The sequence below is a fragment of the Pecten maximus genome, chromosome 5 (genome assembly GCF_902652985.1).
Source record: "Pecten maximus chromosome 5, xPecMax1.1, whole genome shotgun sequence".
In the NCBI taxonomy this organism is placed as follows: domain Eukaryota; kingdom Metazoa; phylum Mollusca; class Bivalvia; order Pectinida; family Pectinidae; genus Pecten; species Pecten maximus.
This window is the reverse complement of record NC_047019.1, coordinates 7939214-7954166: the sequence shown is the minus strand read 5'-3', so window position 1 is coordinate 7954166 and position 14953 is coordinate 7939214. Positions and strand designations below refer to the sequence as shown.

Here is a 14953-nt window from a genome sequence, read left to right as displayed (position 1 = left end):
TAAAATTATATAGGGAAAGGGCTTAATATAAGTTTGATAACTTGTGCCCAATTCCCTTGTATATAATAAGATACAATAAAATATGTTTAAATAAAAAATAAATCAAAGAGCACTCTGAAGTCAGATTTTTATCAATTTTCGCGTTCGCCAAAAGTACTCGGCAACATGCAAAGGGAGACAACCCCAATAATTTTCCAGATACTTTTGACCGACAATAACAATAGTCATAATAAATTTTGAATACGGATTTATTTTATGACTAATGTTTGTCGTAAGTGGTCACTCACGGTTATTAAATTTGATATAAACAATATAATCCATTTACTCTGAATTTTAATATTTTCACGATATAACATTTTGGGCAACAGCAAAAAATGGTACCCCCCAAAAAAATCCACAATATAGATTTCCCCATGTACATGTACTGATATCCAAAATTGATTTATTCCAATAAAATAAAATCAATAAATGAATTATACAAATGTACAATTTAACTTTTTCTATTCCTTTTGGTTACAGTAAAGGTAAATGTTAATACAACTTTACAGAGATGTTTTGCACCCGACATTGAAAATACCTAGATCACACAAGAACAAATATAAAGCAGATCCAGGAATAAGCAGCATGAACGGCTCACGAGGTAATGTATTTTTTCTGTTCTTGGACTGTTGAGTAGGGTTGAAGGAAAGCTAATTTGTCAGCTAAATGTTCTCACAAGACTACATTTTAACCTTAAAGGGTGTAAATTGATGTGCCAAGTTTGAATTTTCTTTCTGTACATTTACTTTTCTTTATTTCCCTACAAACAGTATAACTATTCTCACAAGTGATTGAGCAGTGTATTCATCAGTACAGCAGATTGATGAAATTTATCCAAAATTTGGTCAAAATCCTTTCAGTTGTTCATGAAAAGTAGCAATTATAAGGAAAAGCTGACAGACAATGGAAAGGATGGTGTACCTGGACATGAGCTCACTGAACCTTCGCACCAGGTGAAATAAAAACGAAAACACATCACCATATCACATATTTATTAAGATAATTATGAAAATCACAAAATCAAATCCTTTCATTGTAAGTTTGTATCTAACTGGTTACAACATATTGTTGTTGGGTATTGATCTGGTGACTGTGGAAGGATTGGTGAAAGTCTTGGATAGAACTTGTGTATAGAGGTCTTGCATGTAAAACTTGGGATGAGCATGAAGTAATCTGAAATAAACAAAGCTTAATTATAATCAATTAATTAAATTAATTAATCATTTGTGTGGGAGGGGTGTGAGGCACTACATTAGGGCTTTTCCATAATCATTAGTGTGGGAGGGGTGTGAGGCACTAAATTAGGGCTATTCCATAATCATTTGTGTGGGAGGGGTGTGAGGCACTAAATTAGGGCTATTCCATAATCATTTGTGTGGGAGGGGTGTGAGGCACTACATTAGGCATATTCCATAATCATTAGTGCGGGAGGGGTGTGAGGCACTAAATTAGGGCTATTCCATAATCATTTGTGTGGGAGGGGTGTGAGGCACTACATTAGGGCTATTCCATAATCATTAGTGTGGGAGGGGTGTGAGGCACTCATTAGGGATATTCCATAATTTGTGCGGGAGGGGTGTGTGGCACTAAATTAGTGCTATTCCATAATCATTAGTGCGGGAGGGGTGTGAGGCACTCATTAGGGATATTCCATAATTTGTGCGGGAGGGGTGTGAGTCACTCATTAGGGATATTCCATAATTTGTGTGGGAGGGGTGTGAGGCACTACATTAGGGTTATTCCAGAATTATCTGTGTGGGAGGGGTGTGAAGCACTACATTAGGGCTATTCCAGAATTATCTGTGTGGGAGGGGTGTGAAGCACTACATTAGGGCTATTCCATAATCATTTGTGTGGGAGGGGTGTGAGGCACTAAATTAGTGCTATTCCAGAATCATTTGTGTGGGAGGGGTGGGAGGTTTTGACATAAGGACTTTTCCAGAATCATCTCTGGGAGACCTGGAAGGGAAGGGAGACACTTGTATTAAAATTTGACTGGTGGTGGGGGTGAAGACCAATTTTTCTAGTATTCCTTATACTTAATATGATGGCTAGTGATTAGAAGTGTCTTAAAAACCCATCCTACCCCTCCCAAATGGGTAATTTTGGAATAACCATTGGCAACAATGATTAAAATACATAGATAACACAATATGTCTTCAACCACCATAAAAGAAAGAGAAAATGGAATCAGCATCTTTATATGATCAACAGACACACAGTGACCGTTATGGTAAAACAGGCCATCTAGAAGGCATCTAAATATCTACCTTGTAAAACAGCCTAGATATAATGGTATTAGGAGCAGAATCAAACAACAGCGAAAGAAAAACCAAAACTAACAAATACTAATACATTTTAGAAGAAGAGCTATGACAATAATAAGGTATCGGTGCCCACTTTGGAATCGGTTCACGGGACAGAGACAGGACGACAGATTATCAGGTGATAAGAGATAACCTGATATCTATAGTGACAAATGGTTACCTCTGCGACAACATAGTCTCCAGGTTTAAGGGTTAAGCTGTTCCCCGCTGTTGTTCCACCACCTGCCAGGATTACCTTGGTATTGCCATCATTTCTGCCGGCCATGTCGTCTGTGGATCGTTTACTTACCTATATATATAAATAAGATCATCATAGCAGAGGTCAAGGAAACAGTTCTTTAAATTTCGACATTGTATATTGACTTCTTATTTGTTTACGTCAATTAGATTTTTTTTCCAGTACAGTTGGAAGCTTGTTAACACTGTTTCTAACAAATTTCTTCATTGATTTTTTTGATATTATACAAATAGGTTCCCCTTGGGTCTCTAGTTATGCATGTTCAATTTTGAGAGAAATCAGAAAAGAAGATGGCCACGACAGGTGATAGTATTTATTCATAACCTCTGAAGATTTAAGTCAAGCAGGAACTCTAAGCTTGTTCTAATCAAAGGATTGTGCAAAAGACACACACGATGATAGCACCTTTCTCAACATATTGTGAGTCGATTACAGTAGAGCCTCAATGAAATACCGCACCACACAGCTGATCCGTCCTTCCAGGACTCATCATTGATGGTATTAGGTTTGCAAAATGAGGCATAGACTACTGGATGTACATGTACATTAGTCTATAACTAAAGGATGAGTTGGAGTTCAACAATCATAGTAAATTATTCAATAAGATATATCTTAAACATATGAAACATTGATATTGAAAAACTGGTGTGTCTTAGATACTGTAAACGTGATTATTTTCACGGGGGGTTAATTTTGCGATTTCAATGTGTAAAATATATGTGTGGGGATCATTTTCACAATCGATCCACTTTGGCTTGTAGTTCAATATTACGCAAATTGATATCAAAATAATATGCGTGGGGGAAATTTTTGCGAACAAAAGGAGTCCGCGTAATTAGCATAAATTTCTGCCTCGTGTAAATTTCAACATTTACAGTACATTAAATTTATATTAATCCGTTTTCATTTTAGGTATTGATACCTTGATAGATTATAAATTTAATACAGTCACACCTGCTCTAACGACCACCTGTATATAATGATCCCTGTCTATAATGACTGTTTTTTAACGATCCAAAGCATTTTTACTATATAATGTCAGAATATGTGATGAACACCTGCTCAATGTGACAAGCAACCGGTGGTTTGGTTCCCCAGAATTAATGTTTAACAACCGGTCACTGAGATTGAATACAAGGAGTTGCTTCCCTTGACTATGATTTCTTTTGATTTTTCGGAACAAGCTCAGGTTTTTTCAATTATAGCTAATAATCATTGATGTTAGATGGCCATTAAGAAGCCAAGTCAAGTTTTTTTGTTTTTACAAGATGCAGGATCTTAATCATTTCAGATTTTTCAGGGTAAACAAACATGTAGTTCTTATATAATTTATGAGTATAGTTGAAGACTTACAGACTCCACCAACACAAGTTGTTTCTGTCCGATCTGAGCCTGGTTTCGTTTCAGAGCCCCATCCCTAAATGCTTTGGAGATTTCCAGATGTCGGCGTTTTTTGACTTCATCAGGAACATCATCTTGTAGCTTGTGGTGGGCATGTGTCTTCTGTAAGCCAGAACGATACGGTTACATACTGCAAATCTGTATATTTCAGCAGTTTTATGTAAAAGATCTTTTTTTTTCAATTATGACTGTGTTTATATACATACAAGGGTTACTTGTTTTTGTAAGTCTGTCAATTCCTCGATATGCAGATCAGCTGCAATTTGAAGATCCTCAAACATTTTAGTATGCAAAAAATATGCCCACAATAGAAAGTTATTCTATATCAAACGTGTGTACAGCTGACAGGATTAAAAAAAAAGTTATAATATAATGTTGGGAAGGGCCATAACCTGGTTTTAAAATCTTTGTTTACAAGTCATGAAACATGTAATATTTCATCCAATACTTCATAAGCCTTGATCAACATTCAACCAAAATACAACTTAATTTACAGTAACAATTATTTTACAATTATATTACCAGGTTAAAACATTTTTTTTAATATAATCTTACACTTCTCATACTGTATGGGAACATATACACGAAGTGGTACTGTACAATGTCCATCAGAGATAGTGTGTCCATGTGGTCTTCTTCAGTCTCCCCGCAGAATCCCGCTATAAAGTCACTGGACAGTGACACATCTAAAACATATCAAAATGAATGTGACATTATGAAGCGGTAGCTAAGAATTTAGTGTGACATCATACAGTCGCTCAGAAATAATTGTGACATCATACAATAGCCAAGAATTGAATGCGACATCATAAAGAAGCTTAGACATTAATGTGACATCATATTACAATAGCTCAGAAATAAATATGACATTATACAACAGCCCAGAAATCAAAGTGACAACATGATTATGCTCAGACTTATTTAGTATGCTCTCTGGTATGAACTTTTTCACTGTCCATTTGTTAAAGCAATTATTAATTAAATATTGTCACTTTTATCTGCATTTGATTTTCAAAAGCCTGATATTGCCGTTGTTTTGATCAATTTGATAGCATGTGTTATGGGCTGGACAATCAATATTATATTAATTACGCTAGTCTTATTCCATATCCAGTAAGCAGTCTTATAATTAATTCCATATCCAGTCAGTAGTCTTATAATCAATTCTGTATCCAGCCAGTAATCTAATAATTAATTCCATATCCAGTCAGTATTCAAATAAATAATTCCATATCCAGTCAGTAGTCTAATAATAAATTCCATATCCACTCAGTATCACATACCCATATCTAGTCAGTATCACATACTCATATCTGGTCATTATCACATACCCATATCTAGTCAGTATCACATACTCATATCCAGTCAGTATCACATACCCATATCTAGTCAGTATCACATACTCATATCCAGTCAGTATCACATACCCATATCCAGTCAGTAGTCTAATAATAAATTCCATATCCAGTCAGTATCACATACTCATATCTGGTCATTATCACGTACCCATATCCAGTCAGTATCACATACTTATATCCAGTCAGTATCACATACTTATATCCAGTCAGTATCACATACTTATATCCAGTCAGTATCACGTACCCATATCCAGTCAGTATCACATACTTATATCCAGTCAGTATCACGTACCCATATCCAGTCAGTATCACATACTTATATCCAGCCAGTATCACATATACATATCCTGTGCTAGTTACCAGGTATGATATCCCAGATGTGATGTACTAATTCCAGGTAGGACTCGCGTGTGTAGCCTCGTCTCATTGCCTGAAGTACAGCCGTACTGCCACTCTGGGCTGGGAGGTGGATGTGCTTACAGATGTTTGGTTGCTCTTTCATCATATACAACACCTGTAGAATAGCAATTAGTTAGAATGAGTCTGTACGAAAGTTCAATAATTTCACTTAAATTTATTTACAATTACATTACTTTAATATTAACCTTTATTGTTTCATCTGTCAAACTCACTTACTCCCAATAACATTTAAGCTTTCAAATCTTTCTGTTTAAAAAGTTTATCTTTATCAAGAATTTCATTACATTTCCTTTTATATCATTTCAAACTTCTGTATGAAATCAGAAATTTACTGAATAATGTAAGTGTCGAAATCATGACAAAGTCAATATGTTAGAACTAAATTTACATAATCATTTTTTGTTGTTACTTATGTCAGGGAGGTAATCATATGGTGAAATGAAGATATGGCCGACCACGCCAAAAAAAAAAGTTACTTTTGTATATATTCTGACAGAAGAGTTTCACTTCTTAAAACAAATGCCAGTCGATCACGCGAGGCCTTAAAAAATTATTATAACATTGTAATTTCTTTATCACAAAGAGTTACATCAAATAACATTACATTATGTATTTTCAAATAATAAAAAAACAACATATATTTAAAATATTAAAATCAAAATTATTTATATAAAAAAAAAAATCATGGAATCATGTTTGAGAGTTGTGTGCCCCACCTCATCGGGAAAGTCCTTCGGGTGTGGAGAGGTGAAACGTATCCTTATATCAGGATCCACTCGAGACACTGCATCCAACAAATCGCTGAATCGTCGACCTCCGACCTTAGGCTTGTAGACCGTTTTAAATCCAGAGCTATTTTTTGTTGTATTTTTAGCATCAAATCCCCCATAAAACTTGGACTCGGACTTGTCTATGTAGCTATTGACATTTTGTCCAAGGAGTGTAATTTCTTTCAACCCCTGAAAAATAAGTTATATTCAATAATCAACTTCAATAATTGTTGTTGTATCTATAATATATCATTCAAAAGTTGCTATGGTATTTGTAAACAAACTTATATAACTCTTGTTTTATTTATGGCTGAGAAATTCAGGTGGTTGAACAGGTGACCCAATACTAAGGCAATGAAATAACAATGTGCTTATTATGCTGCGATCAAACTATCTTTTAATTTCTTTTTAGTAAAACAAGACAAAGTACCTGGTAGTCATTAATATCAACCAAACCTGCTAAAGAAACGGAAACTTCCACACATGTATGAATATGGATTTTTGCATAAAGTCATATATTAAGGTTTTTAACCATTTATTTCCATGTTTACATGAAAATTATGAAAAAACCAAAACACTCCATATCAAAAGGCAATACCATAAGACCCAAACAGCAATGCATGTACAAGGTTTTTGAAGTTATCATGAACAGTTTTGGAGTTGCGCTTCAGAAACAGAAATATTCAGAGTTTTCACTAATTGTTTCCATGGTAACAGAAAAAAAAAGAAATATAAAAAGCACCACTACAGCAATGAGTGTACCAGGTTTTCAGATTACGTTTTAGAAATGGGAGCCAGATGGATGCACTGAGCCCAATTAGTACCTCCAGCATATGCGTTTTGTAAGGGATAATCATTTAGATTCCTGCTTTGTTCATATTTGACTGAAAACTTTCAGTATACAGATCAGATGTATATCTCTGTTCAGGCTAACATATGTCGACCACATATTTCCATAAAGAATTATTTAGACTTTAATATAGAGACTTTAAATACACCTACTAGAATCAGTAGCATAGCATACCTCTACAGAATGATTGACATCGTTACATACAAAATTTGTACCTGGTCTGACAAGGCCTGGATCTCCTCCACTATGGAGGCTATAGGACGACTCCTCTCCCTGCCCCTAGTGAACGGTACTATACAATAGGTACACATGTTGTCACAGCCTCGCATGATAGACCTGTAAAAAAACATGTGGCTCTTTCATATAACTGAAATGAAATATGGGCAAACTCTACATGATGAAACACATTCATTAAAGATTCAGATCGCTAAGACTGTGATATTTCATCTTTAGTTTGCTTGCTTTATTGTCCCATGAACAGCCAGGGTCATTTTGAGACAGGGGTCTCCTTGTAGTAGTTGGTGACTACCTCACTGAACATCATTGCCGTCCAGAGAAATCAGGGTAAAGTACCTTGCATAAGGACACAACCACAACAGCACAGACTGGTCCATTTCTCAGCTTCTGAGAAACACACACGGACATGAGTAGGAAGCATTAAATCACACACCCTGGATCTTCACATGCAGTTATATGGCCAGCGCTCTACCCGACTCAGCTATTGCAGTCCTGATTCTCAGAGTGATGGTGATATTTCATATTACTGCATGATCTTATTTCCTTGTTTATAATGACTTAGTGATTACATATACACTGTACCAGTCTAATTGTGAGATATACTGTAAAGGTGGTTATTTTCGAGGGGAGTTCATTTCCCGATTTATATCATGCAAACTTTACGCGTGGAGGCAATTTTTGCGATCAATCCAACTTCTTTAGTAGTTCGAGATCATGCAAATTGATATAAAAATAATAGGCATAAAGGAATTTTTTTTACGGTCAACATGACTCTGTGTAATCAGTGTAATTCCCCCCCCCCCCCCCCCCCTCCCCAGCGTAAGTTTCCATGTTAACAATATGTACCTCCATGTCACTACATACACATGTATAGAATCAAGGATAAGGTATCTAAACAAGATATCGTCCAATTATCGAGAACGCGGTTGTTTACTGGAACTAGGAAGTGATCAGTTATCTGTAGTTAACCAATAGATGCAAGATGTCGACGAAACGGCGGGTCACTTTAACCCACGAGCAACGATTGGAAGTCATCAGAGAAATTTCGTACTAGTTCTCGCGAAATTGCCGAGAAGTATGGTGTTTGTATTGACCAATCGATGGCCACCTGTGACCTAGCTCTCACCGACTGGAACAAGGATGCCAGAGACATACTGCAGGATATAACTGTAGATGATCAAGCACTCAGTGATGATGATGGTGATGATGAGCAAGGAGATGATGAAGATAAACCCTGCTCAATTTCTGAGGGCGAGTTCTATATCAAGCGATTGCGAGCACTAGCCCTTTCTCAGGGAAAATCCAAAATGTTAAATCATGTCATGGGAGTTGATGAGTGTCTACTTGAAATGAGAATGGATAATGTAGAAGGACTAGTACAGCAGTCAAAGATATCCGACTTCTTTCTTCAGAAGTAATCATCTTTCCTTGATCGATACAGTGTGTTGTATAAACTGTCCTCCTGTACATCCTCCTGTACACACTAGATGATATATTTTTTAATATTTTGTATTAATGTAACATTTTACAGTAGCATTATCTTAAGTTTGGTAAATGTTTTACAGATGTTTTACTTTGTTTTCATGAAATGTTACAACAGGTAATTTTTATGTTTTATAATATGATGCAGTATGTAGTGTATTTATTGATTAGAATTGGTGCAATATTGATACATTGATTGTGTAAACAAATAGTGCTGTGGAATTAACGGTGATCAATGAGTAGTGTTTTATGTAACATTATACAGTAGCATTATCTTAAGTTTGGTAAATTTTTTACAGAATTTTTATTGTTTTTTAATTAAATGTAATTTTTATGTTGAGTAATATTATAAAATGGTGCTGTATATATGTATTTATTTAATACTGTAATAAAATGTGAACCTTATTTTATAGCTTGTTATACTTTATAAAGGGCTACTGGTGATCACATTTCACAGTATGAATGGAACCTCTATATAAAGGGCACCTGTCTATAAAGGGCACTTTTGTTGCTTCCCTTGGGTGGCCTTTATAGACAGGTTTGACTGTACAAGTAAAGTATGATACATTATAAATCTTGACAATCAAATAACAGCGAAACAATCTAAATATTGACATTCTGGCACTAACCTTAAAATGGCTTCATATTGTACTTTCTCTGCTTAAGTTGTTACACTAATAGTTTTTATTGCATGGTATATTTACATGTACACGACGACAACTTTAAAGTTCATCTAACTCTTCTCTCTTCAAGGCATTTTCTTTGTTTAGGAAATAACGTCAAAATATTTGGACTGGTTTTTTGGCAGTTTTTTATATTTAAATTATGCCAACAAAGCATTCTTGCACTTAATAGTCTACTTACACAAAAGCAGAAGGTGAATCTTGTTTTACCCGGACTGGCATCACGTCAGCGTACGTCTCATCGAACGAAAGCATCACATTCACTGAAATACAACATTTATAACAATTTTTAAGTTAAATAACTGTCATGTTGACCTTATACATTGATTAAATTCACTGCAATTCACCATTTATAACAGTGTCCAAGTCAAAAAGCTATCATGTTTGATCTCGACTTAAAAACTATAACTGAAGGTGGGTTAATGTTTGGACAACTGGTAGAGATAAAGATACTTTTATACTGTAAAAAGAGACAGATCACAAAATCATTACAAGTGGAACAGACATAAAATTTGGAAAACATTTTTAAAGGCCTCTAAACATCCAAAATGGTTGTCTTTATTTTTTTATTGTGGTCTATAGCTATAGATGTCATCAATATGTTTTGACTGCCAGGTGGCTGTCATCAGGACAACTTTTACAAATTTTCTTTCCCCTGAAGTACACTTTTGCAGTTGTTAGGTCAACATTGCGTCATCGTAATTACCCTTTAAGATACACACTGAAGAAAAAGACCAAATTTTCAAGGAGCGTCTTTATTTCCAAACAAGAGGCCCAGAGGGCCTGTATCGCTCACCTGGTTTATTTATTATTATCTATTAAGTCCATAATTGGGGGTGGGGAAAGACCCCTGGGTTTATTTTTTACATCAGGACTGTATTCATCTCTTGATCTTACTTGTTACAAAAATGCAATAAGTCCTTTATAGCAATATAGTCAAACTGATCCCTTTTGCCCCGCCCTTGAAGCCCCTGGGGGGATCAGCCCATAATTTGTATCAATTTAAATCCCAGCCATCTAGAGATGTTACCACTGAAATATAAATGTCAAACATTGCTTAGGTCCAGAGAAGAAGTTGTTAATATCTTAAATATTGCCAAAAGAACCCCTTTTGGCCCGACCCCTAAGGCCCCTGGGGGATCAGTCCCATCATATGTATAAATTTGAATCCCAGCCACCTAGGGATGCTACCACTGAAATATCAATGTCATACATTACTTTGGTACAGAGAAGAAGTTGTTAATATTAATATTACCAAATGGACCCCTTTTGGCCCCACCCCTAAGGCCCCTGGCGGGTAAGCCCCATCATATGTATAAATTTGAATCCCAGCAACCTAGGGATGCTACCACTGAAATATCAATGTCATACATTACTTAGGTCCAGAGAAGAAGTCGCTTATATCAATATTGCCAAATGGACCCCTTTTGACCCCGCCCCCGGGCCCCTGTGGAGTCAGCCCCATCATATGTATAAATTTGAATCCCAAACGCCTAGGGATGTTACTGCTGAAATATCCATGCCATACATTGCTTAGGTCCAGAGAAGAAATTGTTGATATCAATATTGCCAAATGGACCCCTTTTGGCCTCGCCCCTAAGGCCCCTGGGGAGGTCAGCCCAATCATATGTATAGATTTGAATCCCAGCCACCTAGGGATGCTACCACTGAAATATCAATGTCATACCTTGCTTAGGTCCAGAGAAGAAGTCGTTTATATCAATATTGCCAAATGGACCCCTTCCTCAGGCCCCTGGGGGTCAGCCCCATCATATGTATAAATTTGAATCCCTCCCACCTAGGGATGCTTCCTACCAAATTTGGTTGAATTCTGATCAGCGGTTCAGAAGAAGAAGTCAATTGTGTTGACGGACGGACGGACGATGGACGCCTGATGCCACGGTATGGCATAAGCTCACCTTGGTCCTTCGGACCAGGTGAGCTAAAAATGTTCACGCCATAGGAAGGATCTATAATGAATACCACAAAATACCCATCCAAGATCATCGCAGTTTAACAGGACAGAAGTGCAGGTTTTTTCTACTTTTTATTTTAGTTTTTCTAGTGGAACAGACTTGACATCATAACACCTGAACAGAGAACACTTCAACATACCTGTCTATACTATCAATACTTCATTTGACAGCGGTATTAAAATTCCCTACAAAAGTACCAGCAATAAGATGTGTTGGTCTATAAAAAGGATTTTAATTTTGGCAACACCAAAAACGACTACATACCAGCTGCTTGGCCAGTGGATGTGACGTCCAGTAGACGCGGGAGATCTTTATAGGCATCAGGCCCGCACACAACATCCACATGTTTGTCCTTCTCAATAATCTTCTTCTTCAGATTCTCGGCCATACACCCTGAAAAGATTATCAATCAAAATCATAAAACTACAATATCAACAAGTCACGCATCAAACATGATTAATAGGGAGTGCAAAAAAAAAAAATAGATAATTATTAAAATGTTACATTAACTCTTGAAAGAAGTAAATCGGTTCTGTTTGACATTGAATGTCATGCTATTTACTATACATGGCATATTTCAAACTTTTTGTTAAGTTTAATTTAATTGAACTTTTGAATTAAGTGTAATACATTTATGAATAATTTTCAATATTTCATACTTCGGATAAAAACTCAGGTTATATGTATATGATATATAAATTATAATATGCTATTACATTTTATTTTTAATATGTATGTTTTTCGTTGTTTCCATAGGTTATATTTTTTTTTCTATTTTCCACATTTAAGGAAGAAAAATTACGATTAACTGTATAACACCAACCTAATATTCCAATTTTCATGGATGATCGCTTCCTTTTCAATGACTTGTAGTATTCCAGACGTTTCCAGATCTTTTGTTCGGCACCCTCTCTGATAGAACAGGTCATCATGAACAGGACATCAGCCTTCGATAGAGATACAGTGATCAGTACAAATATACATTTTAATTAAGCGTTGATGTCAATTTTTAAAAATTTCATTGGAGTATGAAAAAAAATTGTTTGCAAACTGTATGAATCTGCTTAGCAGATAATTTTTTTTCATACCCCTATGAAACTAAAAAATAATTGACATCAGCGCTTATAATTAATTTTTGAAATTGATTTTCAAAGTTAAAACATGTTTTATGTACAATTGAACTTATCTTATAAGGGATTTTTTTCACAAATCAATACGCAATGTCAATGGCCTTATGGCGACGTCACATATTTCATGCCATTTTCAGATTTTTTTTCTAGAGGTATGAAAAAAAAATCTCAACCAATCAGAAAGCCGCATTCTGCGTACGTACCAACAGTGGACAATTAATTATTAAATATATAAATTCCATGTACTCATTTAATACCATATGATTTTTTTTTACCTATCTTGATCTTCCAATCAGACCATGCCTGATAATAACCCCACCCATATCTTTTACCAATGAGTGATAACTCTAACAAACACTATGCAATATTTTTTCCCCCAAAAGTCCAAATACCCACTTCTTCGACAGAGTCAATTAGAATTTTAAATGGCCCTGGACCTTTCACATTATGATAACTAAAATACATGTGACTCTAATCGATAATTTTTTATGATGTAATGTACACTTTTTTTTTTTTTTTAATATTTAAACATACATACCTCCTTCACATCAGTTGTCATTACAAATCCATTTTTCTCCAAGATGGCCATCGCTATTTCTGTATCATTCACATTCATCTGACAGCCATAGGTTTCAAAATACACTGTAAACAAAATGCCTCGAAATTATATATACAAAGTATTTATTTGATACCAAAGATAACATATGATGTAGTGGATAAGTACCCCATAAAGTACATTAGACCATGGTCCAAATATTTCTCCAACCAATGATCATGAGTTTACTATTACCAGGGCTGAAATATATAACTATATAAATAGAATGTAGCTGTCAATCTCTTTGGACAAGAATCCTATCAAGTATGAACCAGTTAGCAATCTACAATCAGTGATTTTTCAGGCTATTTTAGCAAAAAAATATTTCCTGCAAATTGGGAAATTTTAACGCGGAAACTTACCATTTTGGGAAATTTGAAAAGTATATATACATAAAAGCTTTTAACAAACACTTTGGGTATATTTTAATCACTTCAATTTGTTTAATTTCTTTTTCCTTTTTTTTCACCATAATGGTGCAGCCATGTTTTTGCATTCTATATGATCATCCCAACGCTTTAAACCGACATGTAACATAATGGGGAAAAAACTGGTCGGGGTCAAAATATCTGGAATCAAAATTGGTTATTTGTTGGGAATTTCAGAGGGTCAATTGGGATTTTTTTAATGAAATCTCTTTGGGAATGGGATCTGTATCTGTCCCCATTGATATAGGCTGAAAAATCACTGAGTCAATTATCATGATTATAAACATTCACCATATATGCATCAATACTACTGCCGACAAACTATGAAGTCATTTAAGATCATACAAATTTAACTTTTGTAGAAGAAAAAAATCACAATTGAAGAAAACAATTAAGTGGACTTGAGTTATTTGCACATAAATGTTAAACTTTTAAACACAACTTGTAATTGCATCCACAAATAATTTAATAAATGCTTAATTAATTTGGTTATTGTTCAATATTGTTTTATGAAGTTAATTATGAAACTAAGTGTTAATTGTTATCAATGAAGGCAGTCGTCACCTTTTCTCGTTTCTTTGTGTAGCTGCAAGGGGACATACGGAACATCTTCGGTGTCCACTGGGGCATGGTCAGGATAAGTTGTTTTGGGTAGGAAAGTCTTGAAGGGAAGAGGGTTATTGATCAACCGGCTCCCGGCTGCTGATGCCCCAGGGCTTTTGCTCGGTAGCGGTTTGTCAATGTCATTGGTACAATACCGATCTGTGGTTGTCAAATATCTAGCCGAATCTTTTCTACAGACACAGGTTGAACAACCCACATTTTGTCTTAGCAATCTTCTAAGAAATCTAGCGTTGAGAGAAGATGACATTTGGAAAATGCAGCAACTGATTGCACCCAAGATTTACCTTTTACGTTTGCATGTGTGTTGTAGTGAATACGGAACTTCTCGGACGGTCACCATACGTTTCATCTATTCATTGGGAACTCCTCGTTATTTCGTTGCGATCATTGTCACT

At 35.5% G+C, this 14953-nt stretch overlaps 1 protein-coding gene across 1 annotated transcript; it reads right to left on the bottom strand.

Annotated features, from left to right (window-relative positions):
* Positions 1–1017: 1017 nt before the first annotated feature.
* LOC117327034 (CDK5 regulatory subunit-associated protein 1-like) lies at positions 1018–14889 on the bottom strand. The gene is made up of 12 exons (XM_033883858.1): positions 14499–14889; positions 13450–13553; positions 12605–12728; positions 12046–12174; positions 9987–10068; positions 7619–7739; positions 6500–6742; positions 5724–5877; positions 4561–4691; positions 3958–4107; positions 2527–2655; positions 1018–1212 (listed from the first exon to the last, which is right to left on the bottom strand). The coding sequence occupies exons 1-12, from the start codon at positions 14803–14805 to the stop codon at positions 1087–1089; spliced, it is 1800 nt and encodes a 599-aa protein (XP_033739749.1). The 5' UTR covers positions 14806–14889; the 3' UTR covers positions 1018–1086.
* Positions 14890–14953: the final 64 nt, after the last annotated feature.